Below are 18,719 nucleotides of genomic sequence, written 5' to 3'. Positions count from 1 at the left end.
ATGAGAATTGACCATTTTCAATGATAATGGGAAACTGTTCTTGTAGCTCAATGTTCCCAAACCCTTTTTGTTGTATAGATTGCTTATATTTTTAAACAGTAAAATTTTAGTTTAACATGATTATGGATTTGTTGAGGGTCACTTTTAAGCTTGTAAAAAAAGCAAGTGTATGGAGTTTTAACCCCTCACGCCTTCAAGTATTGAAGTAAAATGATTTAAACTCTCCTCACCAGATTTTTAAATCATATTGGATTATGGTGAACAGAAAATTCTCTAATTCAAACAAATTTTATACACATTAAAGGAAATCTCAAGTAATCCCTAATTCATAAGCTTAGAAGATGGTGTTGGAATCAAATATACTGTATTTACTCATTTGCATTACATTATGAACAATAAATAATGTTACAAAAATATATATTGTTGTATTAATTGTTTTTTTTAATCCATGTTTAATAGTATATCATTAATGCCTTACATATATGAAAATTTTGACTTTTTTTGCTATGTTGATTTGCTTAAAACTTTGAAGTAAAAGTGTACAGATGTAAATGAAATTGAAAATTATGTCTATCTTTGGTTAAAAAACTGGACTTTCTCAAATACAAAAACAGTGCCAGGAAATGGCTAGATTGCAGGATTTTGCACCAAATACCCCAGACCCCCCCCCCCCCTTGAAGGTCGTGCCTTGAGTCAATGTAACCCCCCACCCCCTTTTGAACATTTTTGGATACGGGCATGTTTTTCTTTCAAAAATCTCCCCTGACACTACTTGACCAGTTGAGACCAAACTTGGATGAATGTTTCTTGGGGTATCCTGCATAGAACTGATATGATGATTTTTGATCCCTCAAAAAACATGGCGCCCCGTGCAGGTCCGGGTGTTAAAAGAATAAGCCTGCAGCAGCGCTAAGCTTGTCGTAAAAGGCGACTAAATAGTGCTCAGAACCCTCTGCCCACAGAGTAACTGGGATGTGTGCCCCAAGTGGTGGAATGGGGTACCCCCTGGCGTGTTACATGCTGGGGTTGTCAGGCTATAATACGGAAAACCTGACCTCAAACCATAGTGGTGCACCGTGTTGGGAAAGATGCCATGTTCCTCACACGTTAAAGAACCCTACTGTGGTATTCTTTTGGAGTAGGAACCATTGGGCTCCGCAACAGGAGGCTAAATTGTCTGACCCTACCCACTCCCTATTTCCAGTGGCAATCAAAATTTGTCGACCCCCCATTGTCCTTGTGTCCCATCCCTTTTTCATTTCATCATCATTTCATGTTCATTTTATCATCAATTTCATGTTCATCGTCTGAATATAGCTGAAATGTTGCTGCTCGGATGTTCAACCCCAACAAACAAACAAACAATCAAAAAACATGGCCACTGTTACTAAAAATAGAACATAGGGGTCAGACAGTAGTTTTTAGCATTTATCTCCAAAACCGTTATGTTAAGATAAATTCTGACAAAGGTAAGTGTTCAGCATGATAAGATCTATCTGTGGTCAAATTTTCATTTTAATCTATTAAACCATGTTTGAGTTATTGCCCTTTTTAAATGATTTTTGCTGTTTTTAATATTGTTTATTTCAAAAATCTTCTCTGACACAACTGGACCAATTGTAACCAATCTTGGTATGAATGTTCCTTGTGGTATTCTGCATAGAACTGATGTTGGGATATTTGATCCATCTAAAAACATGGCCGCCATTACTTAAAATAGAACATTTGAAGGCCATGTGAGCTATTGCCATCACTTGGCGTCAGTTGTCGTTAACAATTTTTCGAACTCTTCTCCTCCGACACTACTTGACCAATTTGAACCAAGCTTGGTATGAATGTTCCTTGGGATATCTTGCATAGAACTGATGTAGGGATTTTTGATCCGTTGAAAAACATGGCCCCGTTACTAAAAAATAGAACATAGCGGTTAGACGGTAGTTTTTCGCATATATATATCTCCAAAACTGTTAGGTTAGTAGTTAGCTAAATTCTTACTGCGTAAAAGTATTTAGCATGATGAGATCTATCTGTGGTCAAATTTTCAATTTAATCTGTTAAGCCATGTTGGAGTTATTGCCCTTTTTCAACATTTTTGATGTTATTTCTTTCAAAAATCTTCTCCTTTGACACTACTTGACCAATTTGAACCAAACTTGGTATGAATGAATGTTCCTTGGGATATCTTGCATAGAACTGATGTAAGGATTTTTGATCCGTTGAAAATATGGCTGCCTTTACTAAAAATGGAACATAGGGGTTAGACAGTAGTTTTTCGCATATATCTCCAAAACTGTTAGGTTTAGCCAAGTTCTTTCTTTAGCTGAAATGATCTATATTATTAGGGTTGCAAAAGTCTTAAGGGATCAAAGTTGTCAGATGATTCTTTGTAAGAGTTGTTGCCCTTGAAAAGGGAAAAACGACAGGTTTTTTTTTTACAGTTTTCAGCAAATATCTTGAAAACTGATAGAAATTCTTCTTAAATTTACTACCCTTGAAAGACATAATTCAACCAGGTGAGCAATTCAGGCTCATGGGAGGTTTTGTTCAGCTGAAGATTTGGTTTGAAAACTGGAGGTTTTTTATTGGCGTTTTTTTTTTTTTTTTACGATGTAACAAGTCAAATATGTGTGAACTTAAGGAAAACCTTGCATTAAGTCTGTTTCCATGAGAAAAAATGCAGAATACTCTATTTAAAAGTTTTGATGGAGTAATACTTAAACATTTTAAATGATTTTATTTATTAGTCACAATATTTGCATAACAAGAACAGTGTGAACTTAAATAACTTTCAATTTAAAAGTGTCATAATTACTATATAGCTACTATTAATTAAATAATTTACATTTAAAAATTGTCACTACAGTAGCTACTATTACATAAATATGTGTCAAAATGATTTCATTTCAAATAGTCAGTACTTGCCTAGCTCCACTTCAACTTTGACTTCCATGCAGTATTGAATTTGCTTTCTTGGCTGGAGGTGCAGAAGATGAAATATTACGTTGCAGCATTTTGACGGTTGATGAGAGTGCTCCGAATTGAAAAATTCACATAGTTACTCCATTGACTTGGATAAAAAAACAGTCCATACTTTGAATCAATTTCATTTTCAGTGGATGAAAGATTAAATGTCCTGCAGAAATGTTTACACAATGAGTCCCAATGGTTGTTAATAAAGTTGTTTCATCTTTTTAGCATGTGTCACTAAACTTGGGATAATTGTGAATCATCTCCTGTTGTTTTATAATCATCACACCTTTTAAATTACGTCTCATTGATAACCATGAAGGCTCTTAATTACTGTTTATGACCCTAATTAACATGTTCACCTGTCTACCCGAGATCAACCGGAAATGTCGTTATTTGATCCTCTCAGGTTTTTTCCTTCAGTAAATTAAAAAAATTTGTTTATGGTATAATTTTCAGAAAGCGGTAGTATTTCTGTTTCAACAGTAGAACGGTAGGAAGATTCCATTTCCGGTATAATTGAACTACCGCTGGTAGGTTCACATGTATGGTTATTGGCCTTGAAAGGCAAAAAATAATGTTTTTTGCAGTTTTCAGCCAATATCTTGAAAACTATAGTAGATAGAATGAAACTTTCAATTGATGAAATGATCTTTATGATAAGACTACCAAAGTCTTCATGGAGTCAATATTGTTGGACAACTCTTTGTTGTAATTATTGTCCTTGAAATTCAAAAAATTAACCAGATGAGCGATTCAGGTTCCTGGGAGCCTCTTGTTTGTAATAGTTTGTTCTTCTGAAGCAACATAGTAATAGATATTTGTAAATTTTAATACTAGATTAACAAACAAAACAGGAGACATTAGAATGTTGTTATTTTATTTAAAGTTTTCTTTGCAGCCACGGAAACCATCTGGTACCCTGATGATGAAGGAATACCTTGGATTTAATTGTGAAGAAAAGGAACATGATGACCTTTTGGAGAAAGTCCGAACTTGCTTCAAATGTAAAAAGTCTGATGCATATTCCAGATCTGATTCCCTTGACAGGTACTTGCTCAGTAAATTGGTTTGTTATTTTCTCACCAACAAAGTTTCAAAGGGATACACACAATAAAATGCTAAATATGTTTTAAAACATATGTTTAGGACCAGTATGGATATATCTGTTTTTGTGGATATAAATAATCATGAAAATATTCTTTTTTTTCATAATCACACAAAGATCATACTCCAATTATACTCAAATTTCTATGGAAAAGAAAAAATTTGATATTTCAGTGAGTCAATGAATGATCTTGTTATTACAATGGAACATCAAAACTTATTTGTTTTTAACTGCTAATCTTGAATGATTGTATTCTTAGTGTTTATTTTACTTTTTTAAGCAAAGTTAATTGTTATAGCATATAAATTGCCTATGAAACGAGATTATTGTAACTATTTTTTTTTTCAGTTTTGTTAAAGATTTGAGTAAATTGAAAATAAATTCCAACCAAGTAGCAAAAGTTGTACCAAACAGAATTTTTTCCATAGATATTCATCCAACAAATTCTCAAGTTCTTACTGCTGCTGGAGACAAGTGGGGATTCCTGGGTATTTGGGATCTGGTGAGTAAACTGTAACAGGTAATTGGGGATTTTGGGTATGTGAATCTGGTGAGTAAATTGTAACAGGTGACAAAGAGGGAATCTGGGTATTTGGAATCTGTTGAGTAAATTGTAGCAGGTAATAAGTGGGGATTCCTTTATATGTGGGATCTGGTGAGTAAACTGTTACAGGTAATAAGTGGGGATTTGGGGTATTTGGATCTGGTGAGTTAATTGTAACAGGTGATAAGTGGGGATTCTTGGTATTTGGGATCTAGTAAGTAAACTGTAACAGGTGGTTTAGAGGAATTCTGGGTATTTGGGATCTGGTTAGTAGTAGCAGGTAATAAGTGGGGATTCCTTGGTATATGGGATCTGGTGAGTAAACTGTAACAGGTAATAAGTGGGGATACTGGGTATGTGGATCTGGTGAGGATTTTGGGTACCATATTTTGGTGTGTATATATTGTATATATTGATGTATTGTGTGCAGTGCAATTTTTGAATGTCTAAACATGAGAAAAAAGCTTTTTAGACTTATGTTGCAGTAAAGACACAAAAATTGAAATTTTGCTCATGATCGGTCAATTTATTTACCTTGATGCGGTATTTCCTATGAAAATGCAAAGGAAAGAAACTTCTATGCAGACTAAAACATCATGTAAACATCAGTAGCTACATAAATTGAATAATTTTAATTTTGAAGCATGATAAAATTGACACAGGATGTATGAAATGGCTTATAAAACAAAATCGAAAGTTTTGGTTGTAACTCAAATTTCACGATTTTTCATTTAAAAACATATTTTTAAGACAGAAAATTGTGAGAAACAATCAAAGTGAGTATCAAAATAATTATTTTCAGCTGTAAAAGCATATAAGAAGGGTTTGACAAAAAAGGGATTAGTTACTTTTTGGTTTTTAGTTGTTTCATCTTAATTTCTAACCATGCTCAAGTTCATTCAACATGCTTCAAGCACATGTCCACAAAACACTATTTGTAACTATGTTTTTTTTTTGTTCCATGTTAAGAAGAGTCATAATGCATGTAAAAAAAAACATTACCTTTGAAGAGTATTGACAAGTTTGTTTTATTATCCAAATGTCAAATATTGATTATTATAGTATATTTTTAATCAAGCAGCATGACACCATCTTCAATATTTATGAATGACGTCATTTACATTTACTTTTGCTTCTGGGTTTTGGTGATGGCATTTCACAAGTTTTCAAGCTAGGTTTGAGTTATATGTTGATCTTGATACTGTTTAATGTAAATGTTGACTCCTAGAATGACAGCAGTTTCGATATTTATTCCGATATTTCAAACCTATAGATATTTGGGACCATGGACTATTTGTAATGACATATTTCACCACTTCACATGGCAACAGCATCAATGGAAATGCTAGCCGATTAATTTGAGTTTTATAGAAAAAGAATGAGTTCTTGGAAGAGAACCACAGGGATCTTTACACAACTATGAAATAACATTAGGGACATATCATGAGCCAAGATTCCTTTGTTTGCTTACATGTAATCATTATCATGAGTCAGCGTATGAATAACTTCAAAGGTATAAATACGGAACAAGTTTGTCGAACATGGCGGATTGCATTTGGCTGCAGTACTGTCAACATCATTTTAAATGTAAGGAAACAGCCATGGGGAGGACTTAATGCTGCAAGAAACCATCATTAATGCAATCTATCACCATACCGATAGTGTCGTTGGACGTTTATTGCATTTTACAATATCATACGATATTTTCCACCAATGTAGGAGCACCACTGGAGGAATTTAATGGGAACCTGACTTTGATATGAGTGAAATACAAGCATTATTTATGGTGGATAAGAAATACAAAGGGACTTAAGGCCACATGGTTAACATTTTTAAGGATCGTGTGATGTGGAAAAGGAACTAGGAACTATTAACTTCAGTTAGTGAATACCATTAGTATTACATTTGGACTAGGATGACGGCAACATAACACACAAGGCATACATTTTATTAAAGACACAGAAACTGCTATCACTAGGAGTCAACATCATTCTGTTATATATCCTGCTGAATAGAACATGCATTTATTGTAATAAATTAATCGTTTATTTTTAATTGGTTTGTTCTACATCCATATGCCTACAGTATACACAGAAACGTAATATTTAAAACCATGAGTCATCTTATCCAATGGACCACTTGCCATAGCTGTTACAATATGTTTCAAATTTATCTGACCAAAATGCCAATTTCATCTTTTTCCTATTTAAGCAATCAAAAACTTCAAAATTTTATGTCTGACCAACTGAATTTATGTCTGACAGTATTTCATAATGTATGGATAATTTATCGTTGACAGTTTTACACTCTTCCAAATAAGTTTGTCATATGTCTGAAATATTGAAAATGATTAATTTTATATGGTTTGATATTAGGTTTTTTAACTGAGCACTTCAGTCTCTAATGCTGATGATCAGTTACAGTGTTTTAGCAATTTATCTATTGATGTGACAAGAGCGGCAACATGTATTGAAATGTATTATTTATCCCATTCCTGGTCAAAGAAATGTCTATTTATTTGAAAAGTATTATTGATCCCATTTGTAGCCAATAAAATGTCTCCATTTATTTGAATAGTGTTATTTACCCCCTTTCTAGCCAGTGAAATGTCTCAATGTTAATTTAAAGCTCCATTTTTTACAGAGACCAAACAGACAGCACCAGTCCGATGGAGTTGTTGTTTATACTCCACATTCCAGACCAGTTAACTGTGTACAGTTTTCCCTCTACAGGAACCATCAGTTGTTCTCCTGCAGCTACGATGGAACTTTTCGATGCTGTGATTTACAGAAAGGAGTCTTTGATGAAGTATAACTATTCAAAACAGCCTTTCAACATAAAAATCATTTAAGGGAAGACATTGAATAAAAAAAAACATGTTTGGTTTCTTTTTATGCCCCACTTACAGTTGATAGTGTCTATATTTTCCACGTAGATTTTATCTCTTAGTTATTTTTACCCCTTTTTAGCTCACCTGGCCTAAGGCCATGTGAGCTCTTGCCATCACTTGTCGTCGTTAACAATTATACTCTTCTCCTCTGAAACTACTTGTCTGATTAGAACCAAACTTGGTATAAATGTTTCTTGGGGTATCCTGCATAGAACTGATTTTTGATTCTTCGAAAAAAACATGGCCGTCGTTACTAAAAATAGAACATAGGGGTCAGACAATAGTTTTTTGCAGATATCTCCAAAACCATTAGGTTTAGCTAAATTCTTACACAGGTAAAAATGTTTAGCATGGTGAGATCTATTTCTTGTCAAATTTTGGTTTTATTCCGTTCATTCATGTTTTCAATGATTTTTGCTATTTTTAATGTTATTTCTTTCAAAAATCTTCTCCTCTGATACCACTTAACCAATTAAAACCAAACTTTGTGTGAATGTTCCTTGGGGTATCCTGCATAGAACTGATGTGGGGATTTTTGATCTGTCAAAACACATGGCAGTCGTTACTAAAAATATAACATAGCGGTCAGACAATAGTTTTTCGCATATATCTCCAAAACCGTATGGTTTAGCCAAATTTTTTCAATAGCTGAAATGATCCTTATTATTTGGACTACAAAAGTCTTCAGGGATAAAAGTTGTCAGATGACTCCTTGTAAGAGTTATTGCCCTTGAAATGGGAAAAAGACTTTTTTTTTACAGTTTTCAGTCAATATCATGAAAACTATGATAAATTAAAAAAAACTTTCAATTGTTGAAATGATCTTTATGATAAGCCCTACCAAAGACTACTTGAGTCAAAATTGTTGGACAACTTCTTGTTAAATTTATTGCGTTTGAAAGGCAAAATTCAACCAGGTGGGCAATTCAGTCTTCTGGGAGCCTCTTGTTTTGTTACAGTATTCTCTGCAACCATCTATCAAAGCCATTTTGGTATTTTAACAGGAGCTTTATACATGCATGCCATCAATGAAAGACTGAAGCCACATCAACTTCCTGTTTGGCAATTGTGTTTAAGTTTTGTCCTTAGGTTTTCTGTAGCGTGGAGCAAGAGGGTATCCATTACAGCGTAGCTCATAGTTGTATTTATTTATTATAATGGTAGTATATAAAAAAATATGTAGTAAGTCTATCTTGTTCTGTTATATTCTATCTTACTTGTTCAAAGAAGACTAAAACATTTTATTTTAGGAATTTAGTTAGGTAGACTTGAAAGAATAAGTCATCTCTCACATGTTACGCGGCATGCCCATTCATGTACTGCAGGACATTTTTCGAGTACAATAAAAATTATAAAGTGCAATACATCAGCAGATAATGCGATGAAGGTCAATAATGATAAATGTGAAGGGTGTTAATCATCAATTCCCCATAATCAGTGATAGTGATGATAAGCAACAAATACTTTTTGACCTTTCTTTCCAAATTCTTCTTGGTATGTTGAAAAATTGGCCAACCATTTAGATGTCTATTTGTTTCGGTTTTATTTGTTTGTTTCTACATTATAGGGAAACCGGATAACCAGAGAAAATGTGAGGTTTCGGTACCCATAAATAGAGTTTGGGAAAAGAATAATTTTATGTCTTTTTATGACTTTTTGTCAGTTCCTTCTATAACTTATACAACAAAATCCCAAATTTTGTGTTGGACTTCGGACTAACATGGTGGCAAATGGTGTCAGTCAGGCATGATTTTTGTTAGCAAAAACCTTCGGACTGACACTTCTCAGGAAGGCTGCATAAACCGGTTCAACCCTACCACTGGCTTTTTCTAGTGCCGGTACCAAGTCTGGCTATGCCGAGTTCCTATATATACATGTGTGTGTGTATATGATGTTTTACTTGGTGTGTTTGGTCATGGTGAGAAATTACTGTCATCTCTTGTTTACAACACGTATATGTCCCTCGGATAGATAAGAAACTAATTTCTGTTGGACACCGACTCTTGATATCATTGGCTTAGGATGTGATTGCATCCCCTCCAATTCAAGTTGTTATAAAAGGTAGTAAATTTTCAGACAGCTCGATTAGTGACAACTCTGTTCCAGGTCCCAAGATTCATTTCAAACTATTCAATTCCTATTCACTATACTTAATTACCATGACTCATCCTTGTTCTGAAAGGAACGAATAAGACAATTCATAATAAGTATTTGTAAAAGTTAATTTATTACATCTATTACTCAAATTTATTAACCAAGTTGGTCAGGAGCAATTAAATCTGGATCATTCGTCGTAAACTTACAAAAAAGACAGTGAAAATTAAGCCACACCGAACTTGTTCGATAAATTTGAGTAATAAATTCTCTTGAAAGATTATAATACTAATTTATAATTGCTAATATCGTTATATTTTAGTTATTTTGGATCACCAGGTGTAAACATTGTTCTGCATGCAATGAGAGTGAATAATAAAAACAGTTGGACATCTGAACATTTGTCTGTTCACTATCAAAATTTGTATTTATTATCTTTCCTCAACGGCAGTTTATCGTATCATGTATTTCACACGAGCTGTAGAATAAGAGTGAATTGCACAAAAACAGTTGGATATGGAGTGATGTTTCATACATCAAATTAAAGCTTATATATAACACTTTAAAATTAAACTTGATTGACTAGTAAAAAACTACCAATATACATGTAGTAATATTGTAATATGGTCGATTGATGTCACCAAGTAGAATTTTGTACGAATTTTTTGGAAGAAAACAGACCAAAAGACTATGAAAAGGTCAATGATGAATAAAATTAAACGATACATTACTAAAACAACATAAAATCATCATTCTAACTCAAAACCCAATTCATAACTTTCATATTAAAAGCAAATAATAAAGATTTACTTACCAACGATAATGCACATGTCACAGGTAAACAAACAATGTTGAACGTATCATGCTGCTGTTGATCGAAATGATACAAAGTGGTTGCACGGTGTGTATCTTTTCTTCTAATATTGTTCTTGCATGACCGATCTGACAAGAATTCACAGCTCTTTGAAATTCTTGTTATTCTTAGATAGAGCACTGACCATTCCTAAAGACCAGGCATCGATTTCACAAAAAGTCGGAAGTGTAAATTTGATCCAAACTAATGATGTCACAACCTAAATTAGCATTGTGACATCATAATTTACTATCAATTTCACACTTATGATTTTTTGTGAAATTGACGCCAGATGTTTTTACTACATCAGCCATGTAAAACGGCTTTGTGCTTCCAACATAAAATTACCAGAGTCACCTGTAATAATACAGTCCCGATTTCACATTTCATAGTCCATTTTCAGGTATATTCAGCTTCAGTCATAATTTCACTTTTGATAGTTCATTTTCAGGTTTATTCAGCTGCAGTCCCAATTTCACATTTGGTAGTTCATTTTCAGGTATATTCAGCTCCAGATGAAGAAGGTTTACTATTGAAGAATTTTGACTTGCTGTCAGCTGATACTATGTTGGTGTCACAACAAGATGGATGTGTTGCTTTGGTAGACAAGAGAACTAATAGGTATTACAAATATTGTAATATTGAAAAATAAGAATTTGTAAGGGTTTCAATGTTCCTGGTATTTTGTGATTCAGTCACTAAGTGATTAGTATGTCAATTTCAAAATCCACATTCTCAAATACTTTGAACATATAAATAATGATGAATGAATAAGAAATATAAGTATGCTCACAGTATTAATTTGAGTCCCACGGTACCTAATAAGGTTTGGTACTTTTTTGGATGCTACTTCAGATTAGTTACCATAGAGATCAGAAAATATTACAGAATTTCTTTGAATATTTAAAAAATTGTGATAATTAGAGTTATTTTTCTTTGTATCCAAAAAACAGGATGAAAGTTACTTCTTAGGTGTACTGGTATCTCTACCAACTTTAAATTTGAATTTGATCTGTTATTCTTATGTGATATTTAATAATGTATCCTGTTGTAATGGCTATTAAATACAACAAAACCAGATGGGGTATCATCTAAACTCGAAAGTCAGTTGGAGCGAGTAATTAATGTGGTCGAATTTTTGTTTTAATACAATAAACCATGTTGGAGTTATTGCCCTTTTTCAAAGTTGAATGTTATTTCTTTCGAAAATCTTCTTTTTGAAAGAAAAAAATTAACAAGGTGAGCAATTCAGGCTCTTTGGAGCCTCTTGTTTGAAACTAGTCAACTGAATCTCATTCAACTTTGTAGATTGCCCAGTATGAAATGGTACCTTCCACCTTTCTACTACACCTAATGTTTCATGGATTACCCTTTCTACATTTTGTGGAATGTAGGACATATATGTATTTGAAAGCAAAACTGTATTTCAATGTGTGTTTAAATGATTAAATAGCTAACTTAAATAATAAATGGGTTTTCTTATTTCAGTTATACGTCAGAACATGAATATCCAGTACACCAGAAATCCCTGAGAACTGTTAGTGTCCACCCAGTCAAGAAGGATATATTTTGTACAAGCAGTACTGACAGGTATGTTGTTGACCAATCTGATAACTTAACCTATTTAATATTACTACTGATTGTTCTTTCCTGTTTAGTTTAAGATGATATCACTGATTGCTTTTTATGACACTGCTTTAAAAAGCTTGAAATATGAAAGAATTATTTTATCCCTCTGTCTGTCCCCTATTTTTCATCTGCAACTCCTAATTTACTGCTGAATGGAATTCAGTGAAACTTTCACACATTCATGATTTATGATATTCATCTAAATGGTTTTTAGAGCTTCAAATGAAAATTATGGACTTATTCATTTGTAGATCAGGGGACAGTCTTCCCAACCATATCCTTTTTTCTGGCACAGTCCGTATAGTTTCACTTTTTACCTTTTGACTTAAGACACTTTTCCATGGAAACATAAGTCACCTGATCACAATTCTGTTTCCCAATTTTCGTTAGAAAAAACTGTATTGAAAATTGAAATTCTGTGCAACATTATTTCCTGAATGAAATGTAGAAAATTTTAAGTAAATAGAACAAATTTTACTGTGTCATGTGTCCTTTTTGTCAAAGATAGTATTTGTTTGCATAACTGTCTGAATTTCATGATTAATATCAGTGTTCGGGTGCAAAATGGGAGGTGTTGTGTCAATAACTGAGCTTTGCTGACAGAATTTCTCATTTTTACTTCAAATTTCTTTTGGATTCTCATAATGATGCTAATATCCACTGAGCCAATCTTTTTTGACTGGTTTAAGGTGCTCAACCTGTGCCATATTTATGTAGCTAAGTAACTTTATACAGGCCTGTATAAACATATCTTATAGAAAAAAACATAGAATTCCCCAAAACAATGGTTAGTACATTAGGTAGAGTTTAAAAAGTGGCTGAAAATTGATAAAAAGCAAATGGTGGTGTTTTGTAGTTGTTACTTTTTAATGGGAAAATCACCTAAAAATAGGAATAAAAATGTATTAGTTTTGGGGGATTCTTTGAAGTGAACATGTTGGCAGGTATTAATTTTTGCTGTTTCTAAAAAAGGTTAGCGCTATTAAGTGTTTCAAATCAATTTTGTGTGTTCTTTTTTTCACGATTTTCTGCCCAATGTGAAAATAACGAAAAATGAGTATGTTTACTGTACTTGTGTGAAGGATGGAGGTTAAATATGGATTTAACTGAATGCATGCTTTGCCAAAATAGGTCCTTTTATTCTGATATCATGGTTGGTGTTTAAAGGAAAACATGAGGGGTCAAAAATGAGTGCAATTAATGCAACATGGAAATTTGCATTGTACCGTGTATACATGATTGAAAATGGAAGAACAATTTTTGACAGGTACTCCATATTCATAAATAGTGTGGCAAAAGGTACAAAAATTATTGTCTCAATAAGTGTGTAATTTATTGAAATCTCCTTGTCTATCTGTCATCCATTCGTCCAAATTTCATTGCAATTATCTCATCTCCAAATCCATGGATTGGTTTCAAATTTGGTTTGTGACTTCATACATACGAGGCATATGTTGTAAAGGATTTTGGGTGCCGTCTGGTATCAACTTTCTGCACCCGTGCAGGTCCGGGTGTTAAAAGAATAGGCCTGCAGCAGCGCTAAGCTTGTCATAAAAGGCGACTAGATAGTGCTCAGAACCCTAGTCGGGGGCTAGGGTGCTTTGCCCACAGAGCATCTGGGATGTGTGCCCCAGGTGGTGGAATTGGGTACCCCTGGTGTGTTGCATACTGGGGTTGTCAGGCTACAATACGGAAAACCTGACCGTTAACCATAGTGGTGCACCGTGTTGGGAAAGATGCCATGTTCCTCGCACGTTAAAGAACCCTACTATGGTATTCTCCTGGAACCATAGGGCTCTGCCACAGGAGGCTAAATTGCCCGATCCTACTTACCTCTCCCTATTTCCAGTGGCAATCAAAATTTGTCGACCCCATTGTCCTTGTGTCCCATCCCTTTTTTCATTTCATTATCATTTCATGTTCATTTTATCATCCATTTCATGTTCATCGTCTGTATATAGCTGAAATATTGCTGCTCGGACGTTAAACCCCAACAAACAAACAAACAAAACAAAGGTATCAACTTTCTGTGTGAATAGGGGTATGCCTACAACATTTTTTTTTTGTCCACTGCCAACTGAACAGGGTGCAGGTACTGTTGCACATGGTATAAGCAATGAATGAGTAAAAGTGCAACACTAGATATTTAATATTTTACATTACAGCACAGTGTGTATCTGGGACCTCAGAAAGTTGAAGACAAGTGGGAATAACAAACCAGTGGCTGATTACTCACATGGTCGCACAGTAAACAGTGCTTACTTCTCCCCTGTCACTGGGAATTACATTCTGTCAACTGGAGTGGATGACCGGATATGGTAAGATTTCTATTACAATCAAATTAACAATGGATCAGTTGGACAGCAGGTAGGAACCTTATTCAATGAATTTTGACAAAATTTTGTCAGAAGGTCAGGCATATATAAAGTGGTGCTACATGACATAAAATATAATAAAAGTCTGATGCCTGCAAATGGATATTATGCAACTAAAAGATTTTACATTTTCACAGAAATTTTACAAAAATTATTATATATCTTGTCATGGATATCAATATTTGTGGTTGGAATTAAAACTATATTTCTTTGGTATTTTAATTTTTGGTTCATGGATCAATAAAATAAAAGAAAAGTTGACATATTTATCTGCATTTCTGGTAAATTATCACTGAAACAAAGCTGTTCTGGTGTAGATTTGAAATGAAAATTTTGTAAGCATTAGTTTTTTCTGTGGTCGAAGTTGTTTTATGACATTGTCATTTAAACAGCATATATAAGTTATTTTATATACAAATGCAATGTAAGGAGTGCAGGGAATAAAGGCTCCTGTTTTCATTTGTCAGACTAAAAGTTCCGGTATTGTAAGCCAAAAAGTTTGCGAATGAAAACTTGAGTCACCTTTGTAAGTTCTATGTTAAACTGAAAGTGATTAAACACAGAGTTTACCGAACATCACTTTTATGACAACAGTTATCAGTTGGAAGATTAGAAATAAACTGAGAATACCAAGAAGTTACTCTTATGATTTACTGACCTTATATAACTCATGTAGGTACAGGGCTCTATTGGGCTAGAAAACTATCAATATTCTTTTTAGTTAAACAACTATGGGTGACATTACATTGGCCTTTCAATATGGCTTCTTTCCTCATGTTACATAAATGATACCATGATTAAACTAAACACTATCAATTGAAATGATTCTTTGTTGGAAACTTAATTTTGTGGTTCAACATTACCCATGAAATCATAAAAATTAGTACCCAACAAATAAAATGAATCCCCAGCAGTTAGGTAAGGCATCATATATAGATGTGTATGAAGTAAAAAATGATTATCCAACCTTAAAGGTTTAAAATATTGACAGTTCATTTGAAGCAGGAAATAGAGGGTGGTTGTTGTCTTAGTGAGTTGCTCAAGATGTTCAATTAATCACATTTCACTTATAACATAGTCTCCAATTACTACTTGTACAACTGATAGAACTTATTACAACAAAAATTGAAAAAAAAAACATGTTTTCATAAAATGTAAATATCCAGAAATCTGATTAGTTATTTATGTTTGTAATGAGAATACATTTTAAGGACTTTATTAATTTTAGTTTGGAACCACCCTGCATGTCTGCTTGTCTGTCCACATTTATTTTTAGCTGAGCTCCCCTTAAACCACTTGAGGATTTGATTAAGTTTTATAGGTAGTTTTCTAAAATGACATGCTTCAAAGCTCTCTAGACTGCAGCCATGATATAAAAGTGATTAACACATGACCAACATCTTGTGTTACACATAGGCTGTGTCTATTCAAAAGTATGAAGAAACTAGGCTTTATCTGTAGATTTGCATGAAAGAACAAAAAATTGTCTGATAATGACAAAAAATTATACTGAAAAATCAGATTCCATAGGGAAATAATCTAACTAAAGGGTAATTACATTTAACATTAATTTCTGTACTGTAATTAAGACTAAGATACATTTTATTTTTCAGCATCTACAACTGTGAAAACTTGTCCAAGTTAAACAGAGAACACAGTATTGTGTAAGTTTACATGTACACTGGAGAGATCAGAAGTGTAATTTACATTTTTGAAATCTTCATAAAATGATTTTCATACACATAAGCCTTTGCTTGCCAAGTTTTCTCATTTTTGTGTCATTGCACCAAAACAGTTTTTTTTTCTTAACTAAATACAATTGAACTCCACTTGTATAATTTTTGCCATAATCAGACATTTGTCCATCGAAATATTTTAGTACTATACCCTCAGAGATTGGTATATAGAAATCACCCCATCTATCTGTAATCGCAACCTTTCATACTTCGAGTTGGGGTATATATTGACACTGGTAGGGGTGTCCATCCTTCCTTCTGTTATGCATAGGGATACCCATCTCGCTCATCTTTTATCCGTTACTCCTATGCTAATTAATGGAATTTAATGAAACTTCATTTGAAGCGTGGTATTCTCTTTGTGAAGTTGCCTTCAGTATAATTTCTCTGACAATATTCAATGGAATTTAATGAAACTTTCTCAGAATCTTTATAACATATTCCCATTGTGCACCTATTTTAGATTTTGACCTAAATCAATTTGGAGGTTTTACATTGCACTTATTCATTTATGAATATGGGGACAAGGGGTACCCATATCTTATCTGTTATTTCTTGGAATTTATTAAAGCTTTCACAAAATCTAAATTACATATTCGCATTGTGCATTTCCTGTTTTTAGATTTTGATTCAATTTGGAGGTCAAAAAGTGGTATAAAATGGGGGGGTTACTGTACACTCAGGGATATTTGTTTCTTTAACACTGAAGTTGGAATTATAATTCTGTGTTAGTCAGTGAAACAATGTGTCAGTAAGAATTTTTCTTGGTGAAATATGAGTGTTACACCCACTAAGCTTGGACATCGTATATTCCGGTTGTAAATTGTATACGGAGAACCACTGACCTGGGTGAAGTTAATCTCATTGATCTCTGCTGACAATATGGATGTTGGTATTGTTCTCGAGGACCTGAACTCTGTCCCTGACCTCCAAAATTAATTGGGGACCCCTGAAAAATCACAATGGGAGTCCAGGGGACTTGCAGATATTTCAATCCAATTGCCAAGATCTACACTAGTAATACAAGTCAGTTGTCTAATCCAAGCCATCAGCACAATAAAATAGCAGTAGAGATGATAAGCTTATGTGGTATTAACAATTGACAAATATAATGGGAAAAGATAATAATAAAATAGATATGTATCATTGATTAAAACTTCATAACTGTAACAAATTGAGTTTTATATTATAATTGGATGAAGTCCATTTGATGACCAGATATTCATATGTATACAATGTGTTCATTAAAATTTCTAAAAATAGACAACTATGTGTGAGGTTTGTCAAGGGATTGTTTTTAAACAGGAGTAAGCATTGATCAGCATCAATTAAAGTTCAAAATTGTTTAACAAAACTCATCATGAAAATAAAGATATATAGGTTGTATTTGAAACATAATGTGAAGGTATTTTATTTCGTGAATACTAATTTTCATTAATAAGGAAAGAAACACAAGTTTGTGGATTCTTGAATTCATGGTTTTGAAATTTAAAGTAAACACATCAATGGAAATCTGTATTCATTTGGGAACCAAATTTCATAATTTGACCTACCCACGAAATCATGAAAATTGGTGCTGAAGGAACAATAGTTCTTTCACAGTACTTCAAATTGGAAATGTCTTAGAGTATACCGGAAGTATTTTTAGCGGTCAATAATGACTGAACAAGGTCACTGTCTCTTCGTTTGGACAACACATTATAACTTATTACTGATGCTGTCCGCAGTCCAAATTAAGGACTTTTTTGAAATTATCTAGAAAACTTGGGACCTGTAAGTAGTTTTTTTTTTTTTTTGGAAACATTAGAAACATTACAGTATCTCTAAAGCAGATGTTGTGTAAACAGTATATGTATTTGTATATGATATTTGTTATGTCTAGGAATGTTAACGAAATAAATAATATGAATGTCTAAAATATGTTGTAGTCATGACAACCATGTTGGGAGATGGCTTACTGGTTTTCGTGCATCCTGGCACCCAACACGAGAAGATGTGTTTACTGTAGGCAGTATGTCTAAACCAAGACAGGTGATTCTTGTCTCTATATATATAAATAGTAAGACCATGCAGGTACATAATGTATCTTTGCCTCTTAAAGAAGGAACTTGGGCCATATATTTATGTCATTCCCAACTTTGGTGAGAGGACATATTTTTTTTCCTGTCTGTCTATCTGTCACACTTCTGTAAGTGCAACTCCTAAAACTACTGCACCAAATTTCATGAAACTTTGTAGGTGGTTAAGAAACAGTATGAAGTTTTGTGTGCATATTACCAGGAATTTATGATCCACTAAATTTTGTGGGAGCTATACCCCTTTGAACTTCAGAAAACTTTGTTTTTTAAGGCAAATACCAACTTAAATTTCATGAGTTATTATGAAGTTTTGTTTGGTATAAAAAATACCATAATTTTTTTCCTTTACTAGGTAGTGTGGTAAGGAATAATATAAGACCGTACATAAAAGATATATACAATCTTTGCCTTTCAAAATGACATTTTTTTTTCACAGCAGATATAT

The 18,719-nt window shown here is 33.4% G+C and overlaps 1 protein-coding gene across 1 annotated transcript in view; it reads left to right on the top strand.

Moving 5' to 3' along the window:
• LOC148609183 (WD repeat-containing protein 76-like) overlaps positions 1-18,719 on the top strand; it is a 29,742-nt gene that overhangs the window by 9,091 nt on the left and 1,932 nt on the right. The window contains exons 6-13 of the mRNA XM_088540441.1: positions 3,869-4,017; positions 4,424-4,577; positions 7,263-7,427; positions 10,956-11,077; positions 11,945-12,046; positions 14,251-14,403; positions 16,074-16,124; positions 18,125-18,227. Coding sequence (XP_088396567.1) covers positions 3,869-4,017; positions 4,424-4,577; positions 7,263-7,427; positions 10,956-11,077; positions 11,945-12,046; positions 14,251-14,403; positions 16,074-16,124; positions 18,125-18,227 — 999 coding nt within the window. The remainder of the gene's footprint in view (positions 1-3,868; positions 4,018-4,423; positions 4,578-7,262; positions 7,428-10,955; positions 11,078-11,944; positions 12,047-14,250; positions 14,404-16,073; positions 16,125-18,124; positions 18,228-18,719) is intronic.

This window comes from Perna viridis, chromosome 8, assembly GCF_037379345.1.
Source record: "Perna viridis isolate PV_CMFRI_1.1 ecotype Kerala chromosome 8, ASM3737934v1, whole genome shotgun sequence".
NCBI lineage: Eukaryota > Metazoa > Mollusca > Bivalvia > Mytilida > Mytilidae > Perna > Perna viridis.
Note: the sequence above shows the minus strand (reverse complement) of the source record. Positions and strands in the feature narration are given on the sequence as shown.